Source organism: Hordeum vulgare, chromosome 3H (assembly GCF_904849725.1).
Source record: "Hordeum vulgare subsp. vulgare chromosome 3H, MorexV3_pseudomolecules_assembly, whole genome shotgun sequence".
Lineage (NCBI taxonomy): Eukaryota > Viridiplantae > Streptophyta > Magnoliopsida > Poales > Poaceae > Hordeum > Hordeum vulgare.
The window spans coordinates 290,958,606-290,986,337 of record NC_058520.1 but is presented as its reverse complement, the minus strand read 5'-3'; the positions used below and the strand labels follow the sequence as shown (position 1 = coordinate 290,986,337).

The following is a 27,732-nucleotide window of genomic DNA, read 5'->3' as shown; positions in this document are numbered from 1 at the left end:
GAGGAGGGACGGTGGTGGTGGGGCGTGGGGCACGAAGGCCGTTGTGGCGGGGCGCGGGGAGAGGAGGGCCGATGGTGGTGAGGCGCGGGTCGCGGGGAGAGGAGGGCCGGCGGTGGCGGGACGGGAGGAGGAGTCATCGACAGTTTGGGCAGGAGGAGGAGGTCGTGCGGATGGGCGATTCTTTTCGAGGACAGTATGGTTAGTGGATAGATGGGACGCAAGGAGGGAGACCAAGTCGGATTAGCTTTTCGTTAGTTTCGTTAACGAACATTTTAAACCATTGATTGCGTGATTAGACGGCTTAGATTGTAAGTTAGATCTGTTCTCTCATGCCTTTTATAATACAGATGATTAAATAGTTCGTTAATGATAATTTGAACCATCAGATATGATGATTAGACGGTTGAGATGATGATTTGAATCTTTTTTTTTTCCTCATAGTACAGATGTGCGGACCCAAACATACTTTTGAGAAAGAAAAACAAAGCAGCCGAGTGGTTCGACGAGGTAGCGGCTCCCGAAAATTTTGAACCCCCCCCCCCCCCCCCCCCCGGCGGATGGAGCCTGAACGACGCTAGACTCCTCCAAAACACCCCAAGCTCATCCCCCCACTCACCCCAACCCGATCCCCTTTCCTTCGCCGACGTCCTTCCTCACGAGATGCCGCCAGCCGAGGACGCCTCCGCTGCCGCCCCCCCGCAGGCGCCGACTCCACCTCCTGCCCGTGGGATGGCGGCCGGTTCGAGGCTGCTGCTGCAGTCGCCGCCGCCTGCGTTCCCGCTTGGCTCCAACGACGACCAGCTCGAGCGCGCTCGCGCTCGCGCCATGGCCCGCGAGGCCTCCGTCCGTCGCCGCTCCCTTGCCGCATCTCTCGCGCCCAAGACCCCGCATCCTAACCTCCTCAACCGGGACGAGGTCATGGATCTATTCCATAACTGCATCAAACTCGCCTCGGAGAACGTACGTACCTCAGCCACCGTCAAAACCCTACATTGCCCCTGGATCTTACTAAGCTTGTTTTTTTTCTTCTCTATATGTGGAAATTTGGCAGAAAATCAACCAAAAGAATACGTGGGAGCTGGAGCTCATCGACCACCTCAGCGAGATCATCCATGCCGGGGAGGAGGAGGATGACGAGACCAACTTCCAGAAAGTGCGCGTGATATGATCTTCTGTTTCCAGTCTTATTTTCAATTTGGGAACAGCTTTGTGTTTCTTTTATAAAATAATAAGATTGATGAAACAAATTATTGTTTTGCGACCAGGCTAGCTGCACGCTAGAGGCTGGTGTCAAGATCTATTCTCTGCGTGTGGATTCGGTGCACTCTGTGGCGTACAAGGTGCTCGGTGGTATCAACCGCGCAGGAAGGGGGGAAGAGTCTGGTATGTATCCACTTGCGTTGTTAGTATCTTCTAATGGTGCACCAATTTGAATTTATTTGTCTTGTTTAAGCAGCTTGGTATAAATTGCAAATACTCTTATAATGCTGGAAACCAACTTTGCAAGCTAAACTCTGAAGTAAGCTGTCATACATGACGTCCGTTTGTCCTCTACCGACAAGATCAGTTTCTGAACTGATGCAAAGGAAAATAAGAGCATCTTTTAGGTTTTTAATTTAAAAATATCACCACGTGAGGGCTAGTTCATATTACAGAGTGTAATGTTACCATTTCTTTGGGAAACCACTTGGTGCCACATTACCATATCATGCTGCTTTACACTAGTGTGCATTTTGCATGAGGCATTAACCTTCTGAGAATGACGTTAGTTTGGTACATCTTTTTTGCTTTATATTGTTATATGACTATTTTTGTTAATTCCCTATCTGTTTACTATTGTCATAAACTTAGCTTTGTGTTCATAGTTACAAAGTTTAATGTCCGTAGAAAAACATAAGCTACACAACTACATTACAGTGTTTTGATTTGGTAATTGTAACAAGATTTGGGAGAAGGTGGAGATGCAGATCCTGCACAAGAGGAAGGCGTCAACAAAAAATATGTTGATAGGAGGGTACATTTCTTTAAGATGTTTTTTCATTACCTGTACTTCACTTGTTCTTTATCTTGCCAACACTGTTTCGGCTATGCAGATTTCACCTGCTTCGACGTTGGAGTCCTTGTTTGAGGCTCTTAATGTGAAGAAGTTTGATGGTATGTTTCCAGCCTTTTCTCGTTGTGCTTCTAAGGAATTTATTAATTCTATAATGGTGCTGAAACTACAAGGTCATTTTATTTGCAATTGTAGCTGCCTTCACGGTAGATCCTCTATACCATCAGACCACTGCTCAGTTTGATGAAGGTGGAGCAAAGGGTCTCTTATTGTATAATCTTGGAGTATATGGCAGTTGTCGTGTGCTTTTTGATTCGTTCGAAGCGCCAGACAAATGCATCTTATCTGATCCTGATAAGGCTGAGGTGATTGATCTTTCATTTGCTAAAGGTAAAATATCAGTTTGCCCCTCTACTGTATATGCTCTTTACATGTTGCTTCCAATGGGATTTCAGTGAGTTGCTTCTCTTTAACAGAACAAATTGAGCAAATGGTAGTTCACATGCCTCTATCCAATGACATCTCTCCTACCTTGAGGGATATTGTGGCTCAGTTTGATGAAGAAAATAAAAGACCATCACATGATGTATCTTCCGGGCAAATGCTGGTGATGGAAGATCAGGTGGTTGACAGTAATGATGAGAGCATGCCACCTGATTGTGGAACTTGGGATTTTGGTGGCTGTGATGATCAGGACAGTGCATATGATGAAAACTGCAACCCAATGAATTTGAACTCAACAAACTATGAAGAGGTACTTGTAAACTAGACAAAATTTAGACATGGCACTTCAGATTTTTTTTTACTACCTAGTCAAGGAACTATCTGTTGTTTACTTGTGTATTATGTACTTAATCGTGCACTCCCTCCATTACACAATAGAAATCCTCTTAGCCTCTCGAACTTTCCTCAAAATACTGGTCTTCCTAAACTTCCGCAACTTTTGTGACCGTGTTCCAATTTATCCCTTCACCAACGCCATCAATAAAAGAGTTAATTAACCCTTCTTGACTTCTTGTGCTTCTGTGCCTTGCTTTTAGGAGGAAAAAGAGGCAATTTGATTCCTTGGTGATAAAAAAGATATGGGCATTAAAATAACTGAAGGGCAACATGGACATCTCACCCACTCCTAACTCCTGTGTCCAACTCCCAAACAATATCTTTTGAAACGAGGGAGTATTTGAAGGCATATGAGGAAAAGTCAATTAGTCATAGGGTAGAATTATTGATTTACATTTTGTATCTTTGTACCTCAAGCATTTCTTTTGTTGTTATAGTCTGCTGCCTACAACTGAGTATTGTTATTTCTCTTCTGTTAGAACAATATCCACATCTAAGGTAGTACAAAAGCACAGTTATAGTTCGTTACAAGTCCAAAGTTCCAAACCTGATTCTACAAATTTGTTGTCTTGACTGTGTATTGGTATACAGGGAACCGATGGCTATGAATACACTTTCCAGGGTCCAAACGGTCCTGATGTAGATGAAAGGCTTGAGAAAATTGCAGATTTGTTGTCATTTGGCGCGGGTTTCTCTTCCAAAACAAATGCCTGGGCTGGACCCGAGCATTGGAAATATCGAAAAGTTAGAGGTAAACCTTGGGTAGTTAGTCCTATTTTGGTTCCATTTCAAAATTCAAACTAGCTTATTTAATACTGAGTTTATCATCGTCTAGATCTGGAGCCTGCCCAAACTTCTTCTGGTGATCTGGAAGTAGCAAAAAAGGCAAAGAAGAAGAAAGGCAAAGAGGAGCCTGATATTGATTTCACCAAAGCATTGGAACATGAGAAGGCAAATGTTTTTGCTCCTCCCAAAACCCCGAAACCATTGTTGCTGCCTGCAAATAAGGGTAGCTGCAACAATAAACTTCCAGAGGATTGTCATTACCAACCCGAAAGCCTTGTTAAATTATTTCTTCTTCCAGATATTTTGGTAATGCTTACTTTCATAAAAATTATTCTTGATATGTGCTTAGGGTCGGCTGTAATAACTGTGGATCTTTTTTTTTTGCAGTGTCTAGCTCGGAGAAGGAGAAAACCACTTGGTATGTTTTGCTACATTCTTGCATTCTGTAATTGAATTGAAGATTCTCTTCTTGCTTAAGACTTTTTCAGAAGTCCTTCACAAAAATCGAAGTTAAAACACAATAGGTTTACTTTTTTTCTTTCTATTTATACTATGTGTCCTTACAAGTTAAAATTGTTGTTCCTTGTATCATATTGCATTATTGTACTTCTTTCTGGATTTGCTGGTTTGGAATAAAGACTTTATTGCTCTGTGTACACAATCTGCAAAAAATTTAATCGGTTATGAACCTTGATGTTAGGTAGGATTCCGTTAGCAGTTTGTCTCAGTTTACAATTGATTTTTGTAATCTAAAAAAAGGGCAGCCTGGTGCACGTAGCTCCTGCTTGCGCAGGGTCCGGGGAAGGGTCCGGCCACTTTGGGTCTTTTGTACGCAGCCTTTCCCTCCATTTGTGCAAGAGTCTGTTTCGAGGAAACCATTTTATAATCTGCTGCGAAAAAGTAGCATCAAAAGTAAAATAAAAGTCAAGAAAATGGTAATTTTGATAAAATCTGGCTAGATGATCTCATTTATCAGAATCCGCCACAATGCCAAACGAAGCCTACAGCTCTTACTAGGTTATGCCTTCATGAGTACTATTTAACTATATTTCTGTTGATGTTATTTTTTTATTTTTCTGACATCATTTATCTGGTACAATGGTCCACGGTGCCTTTGACCTCCTTATAGATGATTCAAGAGACAACAGTGATGACTCTATGCCATCCGGACCTTGGGATGATGATAACTTGGGCAACGATCATGTTGATGAAGGGGATGCGGGTAATGACGTAGAAGAGCCAGTAAATCTTATTGCCAAACCAAGACAGGTGCATCCTTTGCCCCTTCTGCTTTCAAGACATTCATCTCCTTGTACTTATATTTAGACGTGCTCCCGTATGTTTATCTTCTATGTCCATCTGAATGTCAGCGGCCAGAAAAATCATCAAATGAACAATATTGTTGGCTTAAATGGCAGAGTGGTTTAATCTCCACCGAGCAATTACTATCACTGGCTGTATTTAATGCTCGTGATTGTCTTTGCCATATTATGTTACAAGTTTACAGTAATATACTGATCCAAGGTCAACACATGTAGAACAAACAATCTTGGAATAGGCAGTTGGAAATTTGTTCCATGGCTCCAAGATATGCATTTCCATATTTCACTTTAATTGTTTGAGGATCCAAGTGAGGCAGTGGGTTGTCTGCACTAAGGCGCTTAGGTACACTTGTGCAACAAGTTCTATAATTTACCATATAATGGTATGAAAACTTCTGAAATGCCTTGACAACATTCAGACAACATGCATGTAAACATGCCATACAATTTCAGGTCAAAATCTGACTCACACATCAATGGCCAAAAAAGGATAAATTCAGCAGTGAATAGTTCCAAATATGAAATGGAACAATGTTCTGGTGCTATCTAGTACTCCACCCTTCCCAAAATGTCAGGCACAACTTCTCTAAAAAAGGCCAAAATGTAAGCTACATTTGGAACTTTACCTTCTGGCTCCCGACCCACGCTATTCTCTCCTATACAGTTAGCTTCCACTAGCGGTAGCTAAATTGCGGATCGGTCTTACATTGCGGTTTGACAGAGTCCACCTTGCTCAGGTTTTCCCGTGCAATTTCTCCTCTAGAGTCACCCTGTTTGCTAGTTTCATGGATCGGACAACCACGTTTGTTAGAGGGTATCGTCTATAACTGTGCGGTCCAGCAACTACCATCTGTATGCTAAATTTTCTGCCAAAAGCTCACACGCCATAGATAATCATAAGGAGGGAGTACTATGCAGTCAATTTATTTCTTTGTTGTTTCGTAGTGTGCGGATTGACTCTGGATCTGTTTTTTCATTTCATGGTAGATGCATGTAGGAAAAAAATAGATATTTTCCTTAACTTTTTGATTGTTGAACTAAAGGTGTGGTGTGCTGATTGCACCTAAAATCCTCAGTGCTCTCAAGTCTCTCAAAGGATCTAAGCACAATCTTGTTAGATGTTTTTACACGAAAGGCTTATATAATGTCCCAAAACAGCCAGCACCCAATCATACAAACACCACACTTAGTTCATCAGTTTAACAATTACAGTCCAAAACAAATCAAACAATAAAAGAAATATCAAATGTCTGATACAGCGACAACTTAGCACTTGGCTTGAGCTAGGATTGACCCTTAGCCGCCCTAATTGTAGAGTGAACAGCCTTGATTGCTGCCATCGGTGCTCGCAGTGGTGCTCTGCCTTCTTCACCAATGGCATCAAGATAAGTTGCTCCTCTAACATGGTATCATGAGCCCTTGTTTAATTTTTTCTATGGAGAAGTGCAACTCATTCAAATCAATCCTGATCAAGATCAAACTCTTCTTTTTGCTCTCGTCACATCTGGTTTGTTTCCACCACTCTGTTTCAGTTCATACCCTGTCGTCTACTCTGTTTGCCTTACTCAAATAGGATCACGACCTCGACCTGGTGCTGAGATCAGGCTGCATTTTTTCTAACATATCACTATTGGACGAATTGGGCCGTTGCTAGGCCTGGCCTCCAACTAGTACTCTGCCTTTTGGCCCTCACCGCTGTGACTCATGGCATTTGGGAGCTTGGCTGTCTTGATTTTTTCTTCTGCTGCCACCATTACCAGTCTCTTTGGCCCGTTGCCTAGTCTAATATGTGCTTCATAGTTCTATATTTTGCGCTCTGTCCACCAAATTCATTGCTCTTTCGTGTTTCTCATGCCATGCGAGGCCACCAAAACTTTATATGTAGGCCTTCTTTTCTGGTCATTGTCCTTCGTAGTACAACTTTTGTGGTCTTTCTGGTCCTTATTGTCTCCGATTGGATTTTTGTGGTCTCCTTTTGCATCGTCGTCGATATATGTCCATTTTATTGCCGCCGAGCTTCTTTGCTGCCAGTTTCTTGGGCTATGATTTCTTGCGCAATGCTTCATTCTCTTGATGTGCCGTCTTCTTTTGATAACCCTTCTTCTCTTGATACTTATCTTGTATCTTCCTATGATGCATTATCTTCTTGTGACGTGCTACCCTCTCGGAACCCCCCCTCCCCTGGCTTGACTCAATTGTTTTTTGTGTATTGTACTATATGTTTGCCCCCATGTGGTATGCAATAGAGATAAATTGCTCCTCTAACGGGAATCACCCCCACTTGATGGTCAACTTGTTTCTAATATTCGACAGAGCCCAACTTTGCTGCGAAGCATGTCAAATTGACCTATGTCAATGACCTAACGTGTCCCTACTTAAATCAAAGAAATCACCAAAACAAGAATTGTTCCGGTTACACTTCAGGAGTTCCCTCGCGCAGCTCCACATAAACTTGGTGATCGGGCACCTATACGCAATTCCCCAAACATGGCCCTTGCCCCTTCTAGGTCTGATCACTAGAGGGCAAATTGCCCCTAATTAACTTCCGTCGGAAGATCTTAACCTTTAGAGGGATTGATCTTTGTTAGATTTAGCAATCATAAACTTTCAATAACAAAAGAGTTGCAGTGTACACTGAAGAGTATTCACAGGAGAGCAAGCTGAAGTGCACCCTCTGACTGCACAACATATGTCCTGGCCACCATATGCACAAACAAAGTAAGCACATCTAGGAAATTGCTCATGATACTGGACCACCGTATTAGATGACATTCCCACTCGGTCTCTTACTGCATTAAAGCAGGGGTAGGAAGTGATACCACTGCAACAGCTACACTCCTTTTCTTCTTGTCACAAATCTGAATAATGCTTAATGGATTTGCAGTGCGAAACAGAGATGGTGAATTAAAGGCCATTTTCAAGAACTGGCCCCTAATTAACTTCCGTTGGAAGATCTTAACCTTTAGAGGGATTGATCTTTGTTAGATGTAGCAATCGTAAACTTCCAATAACAAAAGAGTTGCAGTGTACACAGAAGAGTATTCACAGGAGAGTACACATAAGAGTATTCACAGGAGAGCAAGCTGAAGTGCATCCTCTGACTGCACAACATATGTCCTGGCCACCATATGCACAAACAAAGTAAGCACATCTAGGAAATTGCTCATGATACTGGACCACCGTATTAGATGACACTCCCACTCGGTCTCTTACTGCATTAAAGCAGGGGCAGGAAGTGAGACCACTGCTACAGCTACACTCCTTTTCTTCTTGTCACAATTTTGAATAATGCTTAATGGATTTGCAGTGCGAAACAGAGATGGTTAGTTAAAGGCTATTTTCAAGAACTGGCTCTATCTACTTAATAACTATTCTGACTTGTGCCAATCTGTCATTCGTATTTGGAATTTAACGATTTATATCACCCTTATGAGCTAATAGATTCAAGCTTGTGCATGATCAATCACTTCATGCACATAACTTTGCTTTCTGCTGCTTAATACTCCCTCCATTCCTTTATATAAGGTGTATTATTTTTGGCACGGTGACCAAGGCACATAAGTATACACATGTTAGGACAAAATTAACCTCGGCTAAATCATTGGTTAGCGGCAACTAAATCAATTAGGGTAGGAAAGTAAGAGATACACACAATCAATAGCGAGATATTTTCCTTTTTCTATTTACAAGAAGAGATGCATGCAATGTGTGAAGAGATACTTTCCTTTTGTTTAAGGGCTAAGGACGGAATTATGAGGAATTAGAAGAAATGCACCTTACATTGTGGAATTTTATCAAAAAACAAATACACCTTATATAAAGGAATGGAGGGAGTAGTTCCCTAGACTAGAAAATCACATGTCGTGCTATATGTTAAATACCTGTGGTATGTTTGGTTTGAGCCCATGGTTACCCCACCAAACATTTGGCTAGACAATTTTGATCAAGGTTTTGTGTGCCCAAGAGTTGGCAAACTTTGGCTAAAAAATTACTAGAGTTGGAAGGAGCTATTTGCATGCCAAAAATTTGGCAAACAAATCAAGGCCAAAGTTTTGGCCACGGCAGAAAAATTGGTAAGGCACATGTTAGCTACAAACCAAACATACCATACCCTTGAACCTGTGCCACTGATATCCAAATTTTACTCCTATTCATTGGGCACTGACCCAGATTGTTTTCTTAGTGTGGACATATTTCTGTATCCTTTGATTGTATTTTCACTTTTCTGAAATCAATGGCTAATGTGTTAAAAATCACATTTGAATGTCTGATGCTTTCATGAGTTCATGGCTCTCCATTGAGCTGTCCCACAATTCGTCAGCCACTTGGGATATTAGTCTGTCCGACTTCATCAATAGTGTGGATTCAATATGCTCGGGATCTGGTCTGTACCTTTGCAATGTTATTGCTAGCATTTTGGTTTGGGTAGGATGTTATCATTATAATTTAGTTAAAATGGATTGTCAGGATAGAGTTTGAGTCTTAAGTAGCTAGTTTAGTCTGTCCATGGCGATGCTTTGTAATTTATTAGAATGCAAGTAAATATAATTGTCCTTTTGACCTTTTCCTCATAAAAAATCTTCTCTATCACTTCTGGTTTATTTTTCCTACAATTATCTGATCTCGCTTTCAGTTTGTCTGTTATGAACTACTGTTTCAGACACTGATGATGCCACATAGGAGGTGTTTGTTTACATGAGTGGTAACGTAAGTGTAAAGCGAAATAGATTACACCGTGTAACAGCTCCAGATTGGACAAACCCCACTTTGTTTGGTTTGGCTTTATTAAGGAAACAGATTCCTTAACAGTGTTCGGCTTGTCACAATAATACGAATATATGTAGAGTATGATAGGAGAGCCGAACCTGGTTGCTCTGGTGAGTCTGTGTGTGTGGGGGCTGCACCTTTGGGAGGGACTGGGAGAACCCCTTTCTAGGTCACACAAGGGCTTGTCACAATAATACGAATATATGTAGAGTATGATAGGAGAGCCGAACCTGGTTGCTCTGGTGAGTCTGTGTGTGTGGGGGCTGCACCTTTGGGAGGGACTGGGAGAACCCCTTTCTAGGTCACACAAGGACTGGGCCTTGTGTGCTTAAGTGAGATGGGCCAGACAACCCATACCGGTTCAACGCTCCCCCACAAGATGGATGGTAGATATCTATCATCCCCATCTTGTCACATGCTAAGTTACAGTCCTTCGTTCTTAGTCCCTTTTGTCAAGCAATCTGCAAACTGCTACCTAGAGCTGACATGAGTAAGACCGATGATCCCAACATCAAGTTTCTCCTTAATGAAGAAGCGATCAATTTCGACATGTTTTGTCCTGTCATGTTGAACTGGATTATTAGCAATGGCTATAGCTGATTGATTGTCACGCCACACCTTCAAGGGTCCCTTCCTTAGAAGTTTCAACTCGCTGAGTACATACTTCACCTAGAGCATCTCACACAACCCTTGAGATAATGCTCTATACTCAGCCCCTACTGTTGATCTAAATACAACAGGTTGTTTCTTGCTTCTTCATGACACCAAATTTCCTCCCACAACTACACAGTAGCCAGAAGTTGATCTTCTATCATCTTGACAACTAGCCCAGTCAGAGTCACTATAGCCGTCCACCTCAAGATGTCCCCTCTTCCCAAACCACAATCCTTTACCGGGGGCCCCCTTCAAGTATCTCAGGATTCTGTGCACAATATCAAGATGCCCACTATTTGGTTCATGCATCTATCTGCTCACCACCCCCACAACATACGTAATGTCAGGCCTGGTATGACACAAGTACAACAATCTCCCAACCAATTTTTGATAATCTTCCTTATTTACTAGCTCGCATGACCGTGCCGTCACTTGATGATTTTGTTCAATCGGAGTAGAGGCAACACGACACCCCACCATGCCCATGTCACTCAAGAGATCCAAGGTATATTTTCGTTAGCACATAGAGATTCCCTTCTCTGTCCGAGCCACTTCAATGCCAAGGAAGTATTTTAGGTTGCCTAAATCCTTTAGCTCAAACTTCTTGCTCAGACGGCCCTTTAATCTCTCTATTTCCTCCTTATCATCTCCAGTGATAATAATGTCATCTACATAAACATCAAGAATGCTGATTTTTCGATCAAAGTGCCTATAGAACATCGTGTGATCACCGTTACACTGACCATACCCCATACCACGGACAACACGTCTAAACCTATCAAACCATGCCCTCGGTGATTGCTTCAATCCATACAAGGATTTCTTCAGCCTGCAAACCTTCCCTATGGTCTCTGAAGTACCAAAACTTGGTGGCATCTCCATGTACACTTCTTGCAACTCACCATGCAAGAAGGCATTCTTGACATCTAATTGATGCAACTTCCACCCAAAGATTGCAGCACAAGAGACCAATATCCTAACTGTGTTCATCTTTGCCATGAGCGCAAAGGTTTCATCATAGTCAATTCCATAAGTTTGACTATATCCTCTGGCGACCAATCTGGCCTTGTACTGTTCCCCCCCCCCTCAGGATTTTCGTTTCACTGTATAGATCCACTTACAACTCACTGCTTTCTTTTCTGCCAGCAATGTGGTTAGCACCCATGTCTTGTTTTTTCTCAGTGCTTCCCACTCTTCTATCATTGCTTCACGCCACATTGGATCTTGCTTTGCAGCCTTCCAATCCTTTGGGATTGACACAGTTTGAAGGGAGGAAACAAACGCCTTATATGAAGGCGACAAAGCCTTGTAAGACACAAAATTTCCAATATCAAGGTCATCACAAGCATCATCCATTGGTAGTGCCTTCCTTGCTACTTCACCCTTCCTTGCCGCTTCACGTGTAGCCTTTCGCAAGGCAATGGGCAGCTCCACTGTGTCAGATGAGCTTGCCTCACTGCCTTGCTGCTCCCCCTGTGCTCTTGCCTCACTGCCTTGCTGCTCCCCTTGCACTTGTGGTTGCCGTCGAGAGTACACCAGGGTATTCGTCTACCATTGATCCCAAATAGGAACCTGGAGAGCACCAATCTGAAGTGTATCGACAGTTTGTTCGCCATGAACCTGCATATCATCATGAGTGATTGTACTAATCGGAACTGTCCACACTATTGGTCGGACCTGAACCTCCACATCATTATCAATGTTAATGTCAACCGAATCACCATGAGTATTGAGACACCTCGTTCTCCCCCTCTTGACCATCATTCATAGGGTGTAGGTGGTCAAGCTCTGCAAACAACAAACTGAGATCAGTCGGTTCACCATAGAATGGCTCAGACTCCCTAAAGGTAACATCCATACTTACAAACTTGCGTTTTTCACAGGGACACCATCATTTATACCCCTGCTGACTAGGAGAGTATCCCAGAAAGACACACTTCACTGCTCGAGGATCAAGCTTGCCAACATATGGTCGGTGATCACGAACAAAGCATGTATTACCAAACAACTTTGGGGGAACAACAAATTTATTATCTCCAACGAGTAACTTAGACAGAGATTTCATGCCTAGTATCCTGGAAGGTGTCCGGTTGATCAGGTATGTGGCTGTCAGAATTGCTTCAACCCACAAGAACTTAGGCACATTCATGGTAAACATCAACGACCGAGCAACCTCAAGATTATGACGATTCTTCCTTTCGGCCACTCACCATTCTGAGGGGGTGTGTCCGGACATGAAGTTTGATGAAGAATCCCTTGGACAGCCATGAAAGCCCCAAAACCGTTGTTCACATACTCTGTGCAGTTGTCAGTCCTAAGCACCTTGACCTGCACCTGAAACTGGTTCTTTACAAGTGCATGGAAGTTTTGAAAACAGCTAAACACCTCATCCTTGTGACACATTAAGTAAATCCAAGTCATACGAGAATAGCAGTCGTTGAAGGTAACAAAATACTTATTTCCATTCATTGACACTACTGGGCTAGTCCATACATCCGAATGAATAAGCATAAAGGGAGATATGCTCCTAAGCCCTTTACTCACATATGAGGCTCATGTGTGTTTTGCATATTCGCAAGCATCACATGTCAACTTGCCCTTGCCTATTCCACACATAACATTTGGAAATATTCTACTCATCTTATCAAAAGATACATGCCCCAACCTGCAGTGATGGATCATCGCCTGCTTCTCCTTGTCCTCCATGGTCGTAGCATACACCAAGTCAGGCTGCACCTCATGGTCCATGTACCAGAGCCCCCTACGCCTAGTGCCAGTCCCAACAGTCCGACTCATCAGTCGCTCCTGAATGAAGCAACCGAACCTGTCAATGATCACACGCCAGTCTATTTGATCAATGAGAGTACTGAAAGAGACCAAATTGATAGGAAAAGTTGGCACATGTAAGACTGATGATAACGAGATAGTTGAAGTGCACTTGACTGTGCCAACCCCTACGAGAGGCTGATTTGTACCATCAGCAGTTTGGATAGTGCCCTTGTGAGTAGGAGGATGTTTATTGTAAGACTCAAACACACATGAATTACCCGCAACATGCTTAGATGCTCCAGAGTCAAGGACCCACTCCGAAGTATCCACATTAGGAGTAAGAGATGCCTTTGTTGGATTACCTTCATCAATGGAAGCCCAGTGTGCAAAATCTCCATAGGCAGCCTCATCAACTTCCTCGCCCTTTGACTTCGCAGTGTCCCCGTCAACTACCATATGTGCCCTCTGCCCCCTTTAGTTTCTTGAGTGGCCACCTCTGCCCCTAGAAAGTTGACCCCCTGAGATCCTTAGGTATCCACCTCTGCCTCTAATGCCTGCCTCTGCCAGTCCCCCCTCTTAATATCCCCTGCCTCTACCACGAGTTGGACATTCCCTCTTCCAGTGACCTTCCTCCCCACATATATGACATTTGCTGGGATCTCCCCACTCCATGCGCTCAGTGACTGCGAATGTTGAAGTTGGCACAACCTTCATTTCTGCATGCTCAAGAGATAGCCTCACCTCCTCTTGAGACATTGCTGTGATAGTCTCCTCAATAGTTGGCAGGAGAGGTTGGTGCAACAGGGATGCCGCCCTGCCATGGAAGCAACCTCTAAGCCCTTCCAACAGATTTAGCACACGCCTGTGTGCAATCCACCTACGCCCTGACTCGATGCAAGCCGCATCATAGAGTTCCAGAGGATCGCAGTTATCCTGCTCCGCCCATAGAGCCTCCAACTCTGCCACATATTCCATCACTGACATGTTGTCACCTTGGCGCCGTCGGCTGATCTTCCCCTCAATATGAGCAATTAGCATGAAATTAACCTTGCCAGAGTATTGGGTGGATAGAGTCTTCCATATCTCGGCTGACGAGGATAGTCCCTCCACGGAGCGTCCAATGGAGGGCACCACTGATTTCAACAACCAACCAACAAGCACAGAGTTTATGACCTTCCACCGCTTCCCCTCCGCGGTAGTCTTGTCTCCGGGTTCATCAACCACACCCAATAAGTGACCATCAAGTTCCTTCTGTTCCGTAGCCATCAATGCCCTCCTGGACCAACTCAAATAATTTGTGCCCCCCTCTAGCTTCATGTCCAGAGGCGACATTTCGATCTTTTGAGCCACTTCCTGTCGAGGAACGATGGCCTCAGAGTTGAACTCGACACGGATCTTAGCTAGCTTCTCGAAAGCCGCAGTGAGAGCATTTGATTCGCTCATCTTTGGTTGGGATAATCAGCAGCAGCAAGCAGCTTCAGCAGCAAAGACACAGCTGCAGCTGCAACGAGCAGCTTCAGCAGCAAAGACACAGCAGTGCAGACCACCACCAGTACCTTCTCTAGCAGCAGCACCCAGCTCCCAGTCTCCTTCTCCTCAAACAACAGCAGCTGCAATTCTTCTTCTCCTCAACCAGCTACAGCAGCCCCCCTGTCCTTGTCAAACTGCAGCAGCAGAAGCAAACTCGCTTCAGGGAGCAACAGCCTCCTCTCTCCACCTCCTTCTCTCCAATCAGCAGAGCAGCAGCAGCCTTCAACACCAATCAGCAGTAGCACCGCCACCAGCAGCAACAGCAGCTGCAACCTCCTGATGCGGCCACAACAACAGACTCCAGCAGCTGCCCTTCTTTCTCTTCCTCCTCTCTCCTCCCTTCCACCTCCAGAAACACAGCAGAACAGAGAGAGAAAGTGGCAGGAAGGAACCAGGATCCCGTAACCCCCTCTCGTCTCCCCCGTGGGCGACTAGGGGGTAACCCTAGCCACCGCCGCCGGTCCTCCCCCGCCCCTCCTTCCTCCTCGCCGCCGCTAGCAGCGCCGCCGGGCAAAGCCTGGCTGGCAGGGGCGGCGGCGGGGATCCTCTCCCCTTCACGCGACATGGCTGGCGCGGGACTGTCGTTCGTGAGGAGGCGCCGGACTAGCGCGCGGTGCGGCGGCGCTGCATGTGGATCCTAGCGGCAGCGTGTGGAGCGCGTCGATGGCTGGGGTTTGTTCTTGCGGCACGGTGTGCCGGCTGCGGGAGGTGCCGGCCGCGTGCGTCGCCTAGTTCGGGTCAGATCCGTCTGAATCCAGCGCCCGGACGCCGTCGGCCAGCGCAGGGTGGTGGTACTCGTCACTGTCCAGATGGGATCCTCATTGATCCAGATACCCACGGTGTGCTTCTTTCGCGCGGGTTCCTGGCGGTGCTGCCGTGGCCGCGGATGAAGCTGGTGGAGGAGATTTAGATAAGGGGAAACCCCTTGGTCGGCCCTGGTCGGCCGTGCCGACGACAACGCTCAAGGGCGCCGTTGTTCTTCTTGGAGACGTCGGTCTACGTCTGCTCTTCCACTTCCTACCTCACCGCCTCTCGGGTGAAAACCCTAACTCCGGTGGGCGGCGGTGGCGTCCTTGACGCCGTGACCTTCCTAAAGGCGTCGCCTTGAGGGCTGAGTGGTGGTGGGCACTGTGTGGGTCCTTGACGGTTGCTGGTGGTGGGCACTGCTTTGGGGGAAACCCTAAGATCTAACCTTCCAGATCGGACGATGGCGGTACTTCGGAGCCGTTTCTCTCTTGGGAGCATCGTTTGTGGAGCAGTGGTGGATGACAGAGGTAGGAGATGGAGCGGCTTCATCTGGTCCGGAGATTTGGTGGAGCTGTCAAGTCATGCTTGACCGACAGGTGCTACGCCGAGTCATGCCTGGTTGGTAGGTGCTACACACGACAGTTCTTCCAGAATCTCCGAGTCTGGACGAATGAGCGCAGGGCGGTGGCGCTGTTTGGCGCCGTGGTGGCGTCGATGGATGGCAAAGATGATACGGATCTCTCTCCTGAAGATGGGTCAGTGGACCGATGATGATGGCGGCTTCTAATGTGTGCATGTGGTGTGCGCTTTAGGTATGCTGCACCGGCTGTTGGCCCCGATATGTTATGTGGATGGATTGACGACAACACCGATTTTAGATATGGGGAGTGAGAGCACTCCACATAGAGTCTGTAGGTGAAAATGGTGGCTTTGGGTGGTTTGATGTATATTTTTGTCAGACCTTTGTTGAATAATTAATAAAGATGGCTGTATGCATCGATTGATGCAGAGGCTGGGGGTTGAACCTCCTTTTCTAAAAAAAATGAACCAGCACCAGCCGTCGCCCTGTCGCCTGCGCAGGCGCTTCTCCTCCTTGGGCGCATGCACAGCCTGCGCACAGCAGCCTCTTCTCCAGCGTGCAGGGCCGCCGTCGATCCCTGCTGCCTCGCCGGCCGGCGCCGCCGTCCGTCAGGCCTCGCTGAACCTGGCCTCTGATACCATGTAGAGTAGGAGAGGAGAGCCGAACCTGGTTGCTCTGGTGAGTCTGTGTGTGTGTGGCGGCTGCACCTCAGGGAGGGACTGGGAGAACCCCTTTCTAGGTCACACAAGGACTGAGCCTTGTGAGCTTAAGTAAGATGGGCCAGACAGCCCATACCGGTTCAACAATATACATCAGCCGGTGCTTTGGAGAATTCCACTTATAGAGCACAACAAGCAGAGTAATATGAATACACCAGCATGACTTTCACATGCAATTTGTGAGTGCTTCACCAGCACAGCTTTAAATTCATCAAACAAGCACATAATTTAGAAATGTTTTTGCAATCATCCAATGCAAAGACATCTTTTAACCAGAACTTGATGCCACTTTAACGACATTGCACATTTTTAAAATGCATATTAAGCCATGTATACAAACTGAGAATTCAATGACGCTTCAAAATAAATGACATAATTAGTACATAAAATTGTTTTTATAAGATAAATAGAAAGACCAAGTTCAGAATCTTGCAAGCGTTTCCATCGATCTTCGTCCGCCACGCCACACTACTGATCTCCTTTTCTAATCAACCTTGCTTATTTTCTCATCTGCCAATAAGCAAGAGTTAAAATGACAAATAAAGATTCACACAAGAGACAACCAATAATAAAAAAATTGACAACAAACTAGCAATGAGAGGTGCACATAGATAGCTCAGGTTTCACAACAGAATAAAGTTGAAATATCATAAAGAGGTGCACCACCTCCAACATGTTACATGCATAAGCAACAAATGCATATACCAGCAAGATTTTCCCACTTACCGTGCATACTTCCATAGATAAGGAGTGGGCTAAACAAGGAATGACAGCTAGCAAGAAAACTGACATACACGAGTGGCAATATTTGTCGCATAACAGGAGTGTGGATGCACTAAGGACAATGAAAAGGGCAGAAAAAAAGTTGCAGCATTCAAAAAGGTGGAATCTGCTCCATGCATTTCAACATTTTGACAAAGATAACAATAGGAAAAGGTCACAGTGGAAAATATACCTAATTAATGAAGAAGTACAAAATAAATGGTCTAGATATATGAAGAAGGTTTACTCTATAGCTAGTGAAAATAGAGTTGCGTATGTTATTTGTTCACTAGGACATCTTGTACAAAAAAAATAAAATTGCTTGCATATTTAGGAGCAGTGACTTCGTAAATAGGAATTAGTGACGATAATGATATTGTGGTCACAAAAGAATATTCTACTCCCTCCGTTCCTAAATATAAGACCTTTTAGAGATTCCAATACGGGCTACACACGGAGCAAAATGAGTGAATCGGCACTCTAAAATGCGTCTATATACATCTGTATATAGTCCATATTGAAATCTCTAAAAAGGCTTATATTTAGAAATGGAGGGAGTATTTGATGAGGACGATTTAGTTTGTAGCCACAAACAGAGGTATATTTTCTATCCTTCATCAAGAGATGTTGTATAAATGAAAAGAGATAAATACACTAGCAGCCACTAAAGTTGAGGACGAAGCACATTACGATCACTTGACTTCGGAATACGCTCAATACAGTCATTGAATACGAGTTAGGGTGATTATACGGCCACTGGTTTTCCGTATAGACCCGTATTTTGTCCTGTTGACTTGTCAAAATAGTCTTCTTCCCCGCCACCGTCCCCTCGTGTGTGCCGCTGCCGCCGCCCAGCGCCTCGCAGATGACGGCCACCGCCGCCGTCACACTCTCCCTCCAATGACTCGCGCGCAGCCCACACCCCGGCTCGCTGCGGCGCCGCTGCTCCTCCTCTTCTTGCTGCTCGTTCGCTGCCGGTGACGATGTGCCCAGCTGCGCCAGCCCGCGGTCAACAATGCACATGCATGCCGCCCAGTCCAGCGGCGTCCGCCCTGGCCCTCAGTTACCTAAGACAACAGACGGAGGTTTCCACCTTCAATTCAACAACAGATACATCAAGTGTTACACGCAATTAATGGTGAAGAATTAAGCAGCGGAGCACTTGCTGTGGAGGAGGGAGAAGAGGCTGCCGTCGGGGGCGTAGTAGTAAGCGTTAAGCACATTGGGGTGGCGGAGGTGGCGGAGCACGGCCATGTGGTGCTCCAAGTCCTTCTTGGTCGAGGCCGCCGCAGGGGCCGCGGCGTGGAGCTGCTTCACGGCCACGACGCTGCCGTCGTCGAGCACCACCTTGTACGCACGCAGCAGCTCCTCCAACTCAAACCGCTTCCCGCCGGCGTCAGTGCCCGACGGCAGCATCTGATAGCAGCAAGGACTGGATGAGCAGCAGTGCCCGACAACAACAGCAGTGGATGAGCAGCGGCTGCTTCACGGGCTTGAGGAGTGGATGAGCAGCAGTGCCCGACAGCAGCATCCGATAGCAGCAAGGAGTGGACGAGCCTGCATCAGGAGCATTTGACAGCAGCAGTGCCCGACAGAAGCAAGCCTGCAGCAGCAGCAGCACGCAACAGCAGCAGCAGCCGACGCCCGGCAGTAGCAGAACGAGGCAGCCGACGAGCGCTCCAGTAGCAGTAGCAGCACGAGGAAGCCGGCGTTCGGCGCGGCGGCCCAAATGGGGCGGAACAGAGACAAGCATGTGTGGCTTTGTTGCCGTCGCCGACAAGGGTGTGTGGCGGTGGTACTTCCTGGCCGGAGTTGGCCAGGATTTGCCGTTGACGGAGGTGGCAAAAAGGGGAATGGGGAAGCTCGGGGGAGGGGAGACATCTGAGGGGAACGAAGGGGACTGCGGGTTGTGTCGGAAACAATTCGAGGGTCTTTTCGAAAAATTGCCAACGATGTTTGACCTGTCAACTTAACAGAAAACGGAGTTATACGACGAGCGGTGACCGTATAATCACCTCAACGCGTATACAATGACCGTAATGAGCGTATTTTGAAGTCAAGTGACCGTACTGTGCTTTCGACTCGAATATAATGACCGTCTATGTATTTATCTCGAAAAGTCCAAATGTGCATATTTACAAGAGGTAACTTTGTACCTAGGTATTAATAATGATGTTGATACTGTGGTCACGATGGAAACAATCTATATGATGAAAAAGATTGACTCTGTAGCTAGCTCAAAACATAGTCATACTTTTTTTTTATCATTGAGAAAATTCCTACAAGATCCTGGATAAACTAACATAAAAAAATACAACCAATGTGCATATTGTACATGCAGTACAGGTAAAACCAATCTTGTATCCCGAGTCCTATGATATATATGAGCAAACAAACCAATCTTGTATCCCTAAAAGTTTCTACTAATTGTCTTCATAAAGTTTCTACTAACATTGTTCAAGAAAGCTGTTTATCATATATATGATTTCCAGCACTTTAAAAGGTGGCCATCATCATGGAATTGGTAGGAGTCAGATACTAGCTCCTATGAATGCCAATGGGGAATATTTGAAAAAGAAACGTGCAATCAGATAAGACTTTGAGACCCTATACTCTTATCTATCCTTCGCCAAAATCTGGACCAGGCAGTGCTAAAAGCATGTGCTTCTAACAAAATGAACAAAAAAGTCCTCATTATAGATAATCTTGCAAGCAGTATGAGTGTGTTTGGTAGCTGTTCCCACCCTAGCATGGTTGTTCCCATTTGAGACATGCTGAGTTTAGACATGCTCTGAGTATATGGAACTGTAGTTGTTTGGTTGTCATGTATGTGCCGAGACATGCTGAGCTGAGACTTTGTTTGGTAGCATGCACTTGGTCAGACATGTTGGGCTGAGACTGTGTTTGGTAGTTTGTATGCCTGCATCAATGAAGCATTTGGTGCAAATACAAATATTCAACCAACATTTCAACAATTAACACATAGTTCTAGGAATAAAACATCACTATTTCATTATTTAACAGAAGATTTACATGGATTGTAGCCAAGGTCCGGGATCAGACCATGCCTAGATATAATCAAAGTACATTTCTACGCGTCGCAGTTGGAAATACATGGCTAAATCCCTAACCCAGAACGAGAGGACCATGTGCTTCTTGTTCAGTAGCAACCCCTTGTGCATCAAATTGCTTTTGCCGGTGGTCTACAGAAAATTGATAAGAGGGAGAAAGGAGGAGCAGAACGGAGGAGGGAGGAAGTAGCAGCCACAAACTTCAGATCTAAAGAAAATTGATAAGAGGAAGAAAGGAGGAGCAGAACAGAGGAGAGAGGAAGGAGAAGCAGAACGGGGGAAGAAAAAGATGAGGGAGGAGAGCAGAGGAGTCCGACGACCTGCAGTTCTACCGGTGATGCGAGGTTGCAAGGACGGTGGCGGCTGCAAGCTCACATCCATCCATGGCGCTGGAGAGAGAGATGAGAGGGAAAGAGAAGGGAAGGAGGAAGGAGACGCATGAGAGGCGATGCAAAGAGCAGTGGCACGGCTGATGGGCTCGCTGTGGTTGCGAGAGAGAGGGTTGAGGGAGGGGCAGGTTGTTCGGGAGGGGTAGGTCGTCTGGTGGTGAGTCGAGGGGAGATTTTCTTGGGGTCGAATGCAGCCTTGCTGAGCACAGCTCCCATGTCTAGGGCTGCTCTAGTGAGCATAGCTGAGAGCCATTTTTTTGCATGAGATGGGCATAGCCCAGGAGAGCCCGTGCATCTCACAAAACAAGCAAAAGTGGGTTGAATGGAGAACTTTTTAGCCCATGCACCCTTCATGCATGCTACCAAACACACCCTATACTTTCTTGACATCATCTCCAATCTGCAAATCTGGTGTACTTTCTTGACATCATCTTGCAAGCAGTATAAGTAACCCTAAAATCACAATCTCGTCTAAATCAATCTTGAACACCATAGAATAGATCAAGAAATCGATCAACAGGTTGGATCAAATATTAGATGGGCGGGTGGATTAGTAACCCTAACCTCACAAGATCTGCACGAGGAGCTTGACGGAGGAGGAAGAGATGGCATGGAAATCCGGAGACATGCCGTGCTCCTCCACCTCGGTGGCTTTAATGGACCATCCTCGTCGACGTCTGAGCGAGATGCCGGTCGACGTCTGATCGAGGACCCGTTTACGGTACACTGTGTACATACCAAACGCGTGCAATGTCTTCCGTTTACGCTGTAAACAGGTAACGGGCATAATTCCACGAAACAAACACCTCCGTAATATTTGTGCAACATCGGGTTAGTCTTTACTCGTCGACTGAATCTAGAGTTGTTGGCCTTTGGGCAGAGTGCTAAGCCAGAACATTTATATACATAATTTTTTATTGTCCAGGCTGATGACTCTAATAAGTCTGAAATTGACTTAGTATGTTGCTCTTTGTGGTATAACCAGTATAGTTTTGGGCTGTTGGTCAGTTCTGTTCTGATGCCTGTTTTCTTTCTGATTGAATCATAGGTCAATAAGATTGATGTACAATATGACAAAGTATCGAAGCAAGTGGATGTTCATGCCTTAAAGGAAGTGCTCTGGAATCACATTCATACATCTGCTAAGACTGATGATCTGGTAATATATGTGCTTTGGTTACTACTAAGTACTATCATCAAATAAGCTGTGGTAATGTATGTGCTTTGGTCTAACTGTCATTTTTTATGTAGATTAGCTGTGGCATCCCCTCTTAAAAGTACTTGTAGCACAATAATTTGTTCAATTTTTTTGATGAAGCGCTTACCAGATTATGACTTTTTTCCTATTCATTGCATGGCTACATATCTCAATTGATTTTTTTTGACATATTACATCCGGGGCCAATGTAATCTAATAATACCAAGTAACAACCATGCTATTGCCATTTACTGGCTTTCTTGGAGTTTAGGTAATCAAGTTACTTAGACTAAGGTGACATTTTGGGTCTGAGTTTTAGTATTTGATAGTATACAAAATATTATGTACTACTGCTCATCGCTGGAATGTTGCAAATCGCTATGGGTGGGGTGTGTCCAACCTTTGAGGTACTGAAAACAAATACCTACAGACGTAGAAAACAACTTTGTTGTGATTTGACAATTTTTTGGGTGCCACATATTTTTAGGTCGATTTAAGAAAACATAAGAATTTTTGTTGCGACCAAACATGGAATATTTGTAAAAGGGATCATTTGCAAAACCGGCAACTGGGTTTATGTACCTACATTCATATGCACCTACATACCTAATGCTCAGATAATTGTCCATATTTTATTGATACTTTTAAACAGAAAGTGAGGGTTTTAAAAATAGTATAGTACTTAAAATCTACCCTCCTACTTGACCTTATATTCATTAGCAACACGGGCAACTGGAGTTATGAACCTACTCCCTCCTTTCCTAAATGTAAGTCTTTTAGGAGGTTACACTAGAGGGACTACATACAGATGTATATAGATATACTTTAGAGTTTAAACAAATACCTACAGACGTAGAAAACAACTTTGTTGTGATTTGACAATTTTTTGGGTGCCACATATTTTTAGGTCGATTTAAGAAAACATAAGAATTTTTGTTGCGACCAAACATGGAATATTTGTAAAAGGGATCATTTGCAAAACCGGCAACTGGGTTTATGTACCTACATTCATATGCACCTACATACCTAATGCTCAGATAATTGTCCATATTTTATTGATACTTTTAAACAGAAAGTGAGGGTTTTAAAAATAGTATAGTACTTAAAATCTACCCTCCTACTTGACCTTATATTCATTAGCAACACGGGCAACTGGAGTTATGAACCTACTCCCTCCTTTCCTAAATGTAAGTCTTTTAGCAGGTTACACTAGAGGGACTACATACAGATGTATATAGACATACTTTAGAGTTTAGATTCACTCATTTTGCTCCGTACGTAGTCCTCTACTGAAATCTCTAAAAAGACTTATATTTAGGAACGGAGGGAGTATATTCATATGCATGTACAGTATGTACCTAATACTCCAGTAGTGGCATAGTGCACTCATGCAATATCCAAAAAGGCTTTCGCTTCGCTTTATATATAAATCAACCATCAACAGCATGCCGGTACAAACGCACGCCATCACAACACACGCATACACCCAATGCAAGATACACATGCATTTAAAGGGCCTTAAAAGAACATTGTTAGGTACGTACTGCAGATGATACACATGCACTTAAACAGCCTTAAAAGAACATTGTTACTTTAGGCCTTGTTCGGTTAAACCTCTCTCAGACAGGATTGAAGAGGTTTGGAGGGGATTGAGGAGGAATTTGACTTGTAAGGGATTTAATCCTCTTCAATCCACTTCAATCCCCTTCAAACCCCTTGCAACCGAACAAGCCCTTAAAGGTTAGAATACATGTACATTTTTGTTAGGGGAATATAATAAGTTTACATGCCCCTTGCAACCGAACAAGCCCTTAAAGGTTAGAATACATGTACATTTTTGTTAGGGGAATATAATAAGTTTACATGTAAACAATTATGTAAAAATATGACCGTGCACACACATTATATTACATTTTTCACTAGCATTATGATTTCCTTACTTTAAGTGGCCGGACCCTTTCTCGGACCCTGCGCAAGCGGGAGCTATATGCACCAGGCTGCCCTTTTTATTATAATTTCCTTACGTTGTTGGTAAGAACCATTTTCCCGTCTTCTGATTTGGGTACAAAATTACTTACAGTATTTAAGCCTGATTGTAATTGGTCCAGCAGGAAAGAGATGGCATAGAACCGTCCCTGTGCTTGACGAAGGTACTGCATGATCTTCCATGCAGTACCAGAGACGTTTCGACGACCGAAGTCTCGCCACACCTCTATTTCATTTGTCTCTTGCATCTGGCAAATGAACACAGCTTGACGCTACGCGACCGCCCGACGTTGGATGAGATCGACATATACATTCTGACTTCACCGCTTGTGAAGTAATCACTGCTCGTCCTGGTGCAGTTAAAGGCTTGTCTGATGTTTTAGTACGCTGCCACTACATTTTGTATCATGTATTTATTTGATGCTATCTCTAATTGATCGGAATTTTCCGGAACGTATATGGTAACCTGCAAGTGCTTGCCTTTCGTGGCATGATTTATGTGATGAATGTCGACATATTTTGTCTTTTTTAGCAAACATGTTTTGCAGTTCTTTTCCCACATTTTCTGCCCTTGTATGGTATCTCACCAATAGTACGAGAATTTAAATCTTTTGGTAGAAATGCCTTATTTTCTAAAGATGAGACATGACTTTATTTGTCATCAGGACATTATGAGGGACCGGTAGTGCTTGGGCCCTCCTCCTCCATCTCTCAACCTTGTCTCCCACCTCGTCGTTGTTGCCGATGCCCGTTGTTGGGTCTGGCCCGGGCGAAGCTGGCAGCGACAATCCCTGACCATTCGCCTCTTGGTTGCTCTTTGGCGCGGAGCTGAGCGGTGTCGGGGGGGGGGGGGGGGGGGGTGTTCCTAGGCGGCGGTGGGGGTTTCTTGGTGTGACGCGGGAGATCGGCGTCGTTGGCAGCGAGGTGGCACTTGCCCGGCCTAGATCTGGGCTCTTTAGGGCCCCATTTGGGCCTGGGCGGGCCGAGGTCGGGGTGGGTCGGCGACGTGGCTTCCGGGAGATAGTGGTGGTGGTGTGGGGGGGGGGGATGGGCTGTGGGGTGCTGGCGGCGTTGGCGCCGCCCTCCTTTAGCGTGGTTGGTATGGTTTAGGGGGCCTTATTCGGGCCTGGCTAGGCAAGGGGTGGCCTAGTTTACCCTGCTACGTCCGGTCGGCGGCTGCGACGGCGTCGGAGGCAGGGGTCCTTCGCACGACGGCGGTGGAGGTGGTTCCCTCCCGTGCGGCTACGGTGATGCTCCTCCCATCGCCAAGCGCCCTCCCTTAGTCCTCTTGGCCTCGTGGTGGTGATCTCAGTGAGGCAGCGTGGGTGGCGTCGCGATCGCGGTGGCGCATGTTGGTGGGCGGTGGGTTGGCTGGTTGGCTCCGGTCCGATTGGGCGGCGGGGTTTGGAGCGCGGGAGAAATCCTTGTCGGTTCTTCCGGCTCCGATGCGGTGACTCCTGCGGGTGCCACCATTCCTTCCTGGAGGGTGTCGGCGGTCTCCATCCCCCACTTCCCTTCGCGTATCGGGGGAAACCCTAGGACACATGCGGGCAACAGCGTCATCGCATCCCTTGTTGGAGGTGCTGCTTGGTACGCGGAGGATCAGAGCCTTGGATCGTGGTGGGTAGATTCCGGAGGGCGCAACGGTTGCGATTTATCCATGCTTTGTCAAGCTGCCGGTGTTGGCATCATTTCTTTCTCTTTTGTTTCTTTTGCTTTGTTGTGCTGCTCGCCACAGCGTTTGCTCTGTAATCCGTGTTGGTTGCTTTGTAATACAAAGTGGGGGGAAACCCTTTTTCGATATACAATATAGCTGGAGGGGGCCCATTGGCACACGCAGTTAAAAGGCCTGGCCCAACTATCTTATCATTATTAGGGGTTTAGCCCAATTTACCATATTTTTCAGCATAGGGAGATTATATATACTCATGTAATGACTCAATTTTAATCAAGCAGAAGCAATCATATTCTCAGCTCCCAATAGGAGCCGGCGCCCTAACCCTAGCTGCCTCGAGTCTCTCTCTCGCGCGATCACGGCGCCTCGCCGTCGTCGGCCGCGCGCCTCCCTCCGCCAACCTCTCTTCCACCCATATAATCTAAGGCCTCACCTTGGTAGGGATTCAGTTCCTATCACATTGCTAATCATCACTAAAGAGATTTTCTGACATGTGCCTCCGCCCCCCTTGTCTCCCACCCTCGGACGACTCGGGTGGGACGAAACCCTAGCCACCGGGGGCTCTCCATACCTCCCTCCCTCGGCCATCGCTGAAGGATGCTGCTGGCCTATAGCCAGGGGACCGAGATCCAGTGACTTGCCTCTAGCAAGTCATGTTGTAGCTGCCCCTTCTCATCTATCATCCAATATAGATCTAATGCATGAGATTGGCCCAAAGCAAAACAACCCCTTCCTACAGACTTGGCAAAAGCACAACTGTACAAGCATAGAAATTGTTTAGAATCAAAACAGATTCCTTAATCATTCGTTACTGTTTACAGAGATTATATATTGCCCGGACAGACGCGATGCTCTGTGAAGAGACGCCGGTTCCAGGACGAGCGGGAGAGGCGTCGGTTGAGGACAGAGCCACCCGACGGTTGGGAAAAGTAGATTCCCTAATTACATTAGTGTAATAAATCTTAACACTCCCCCTAATCTACGCTTGACCATGTAGAATCGTCTCACGATCATCGAGGTAGGGCTATCATCTTGAAAAGATTCTCCTCCAAAAAGTTCTTCATGAAAACTTGATGAGAACCTGAAACATAAACTCACAAAGAGATAGCATAATGTGATGTTATTGAACAAGGATATCTCAAGGAGAGACTCCCCCTGTTGCGTGCAAGTCTCCAAGTCGTCGCATACCAATTCCATGAACATATTTCTGGAATGTTGAGTTTGGTAGAGACTTAGTAAATAAATCAGCAAGGTTGTCGCATGATTTGACTTGCAGAATGCTTATTTCCCCGCTTTTCTGAAGATTGTGGGGGAAAACCATTTAGGAGAAATATGCTTAGTGATATTGCTCTTGATATATCCTGTTTGCATCTGTGCAACACAGGCCACATTATCGTCATAGATAATGGTGGGTGATTCAATTGAACCAATTCCACATGACTGTTGTGTGTGGTTTATCATTGTGCGAAGCGATACACATTCACATGATGCTTCAAATAATGTAATTATTTCAGAATGATTGGTAGATGTAGCCACTAGAGTCTGTTTTGAAGACTTCCATGATATAGCTGTACCACCATGTAGGAACACAAAACCGGTCTGAGATCTGGCATTATGGGGATTAGACAAATAACCGACATCTGCATACCCAATCATATCAGAGTCCAGATTGCTCTGAAGCTGGAAAAATAGGCCGAGATCCTTTGTGCCTTGGAGATATCGAAAGATATTCTTTACTCCAGACCAATGACGTTTGGTGGGAGCTGCGTTGTGTCTAGCAAGTTGATTCACTGCAAATGCAATATGAGGTCTTGTGCAATTTGCAAGATACATAAGCGCTCCAACAGCACTGAGGTATGGAACTTTAGGTCCCAACACCTCTTC

General features: G+C 45.3%; 1 protein-coding gene across 2 annotated transcripts; it reads left to right on the top strand.

The window, feature by feature from the left end:
* Positions 1-558: 558 nt before the first annotated feature.
* Positions 559-24,704, top strand: LOC123443670 (condensin complex subunit 2). Of its 2 annotated transcripts, none has more exons than XM_045120165.1 (13): positions 559-960; positions 1,052-1,153; positions 1,266-1,383; positions 1,944-2,014; positions 2,094-2,154; positions 2,249-2,443; positions 2,530-2,807; positions 3,485-3,644; positions 3,729-3,985; positions 4,067-4,097; positions 4,809-4,948; positions 22,038-22,148; positions 24,296-24,704. In XM_045120165.1, exons 1-13 carry the CDS (start codon positions 661-663, stop codon positions 24,509-24,511), a joined length of 2,040 nt encoding a protein of 679 aa, XP_044976100.1. In that variant the 5' UTR covers positions 559-660; the 3' UTR covers positions 24,512-24,704. The 2 variants fall into 2 exon arrangements, with proteins under 2 accessions (XP_044976100.1, XP_044976101.1); XM_045120166.1 differs by having other exon boundaries at positions 560-960; positions 24,299-24,704.
* The last annotated feature ends 3,028 nt before the right edge of the window (positions 24,705-27,732 follow it).

Excerpts from the sequence above, each read along its gene's own strand:
- LOC123443670 (XM_045120165.1), top strand. The coding sequence starts at position 661 with ATGCCGCCAGCCGAGGACGCCTCCGCTGCCGCCCCCCCGCAGGCGCCG. Across the intron at positions 1,154-1,265 it reads ACGAGACCAACTTCCAGAAA|GCTAGCTGCACGCTAGAGGC; the intron begins GTGCGCGTGATA and ends TTTTGCGACCAG. Across the intron at positions 2,444-2,529 it reads TGATCTTTCATTTGCTAAAG|AACAAATTGAGCAAATGGTA; the intron begins GTAAAATATCAG and ends TCTCTTTAACAG.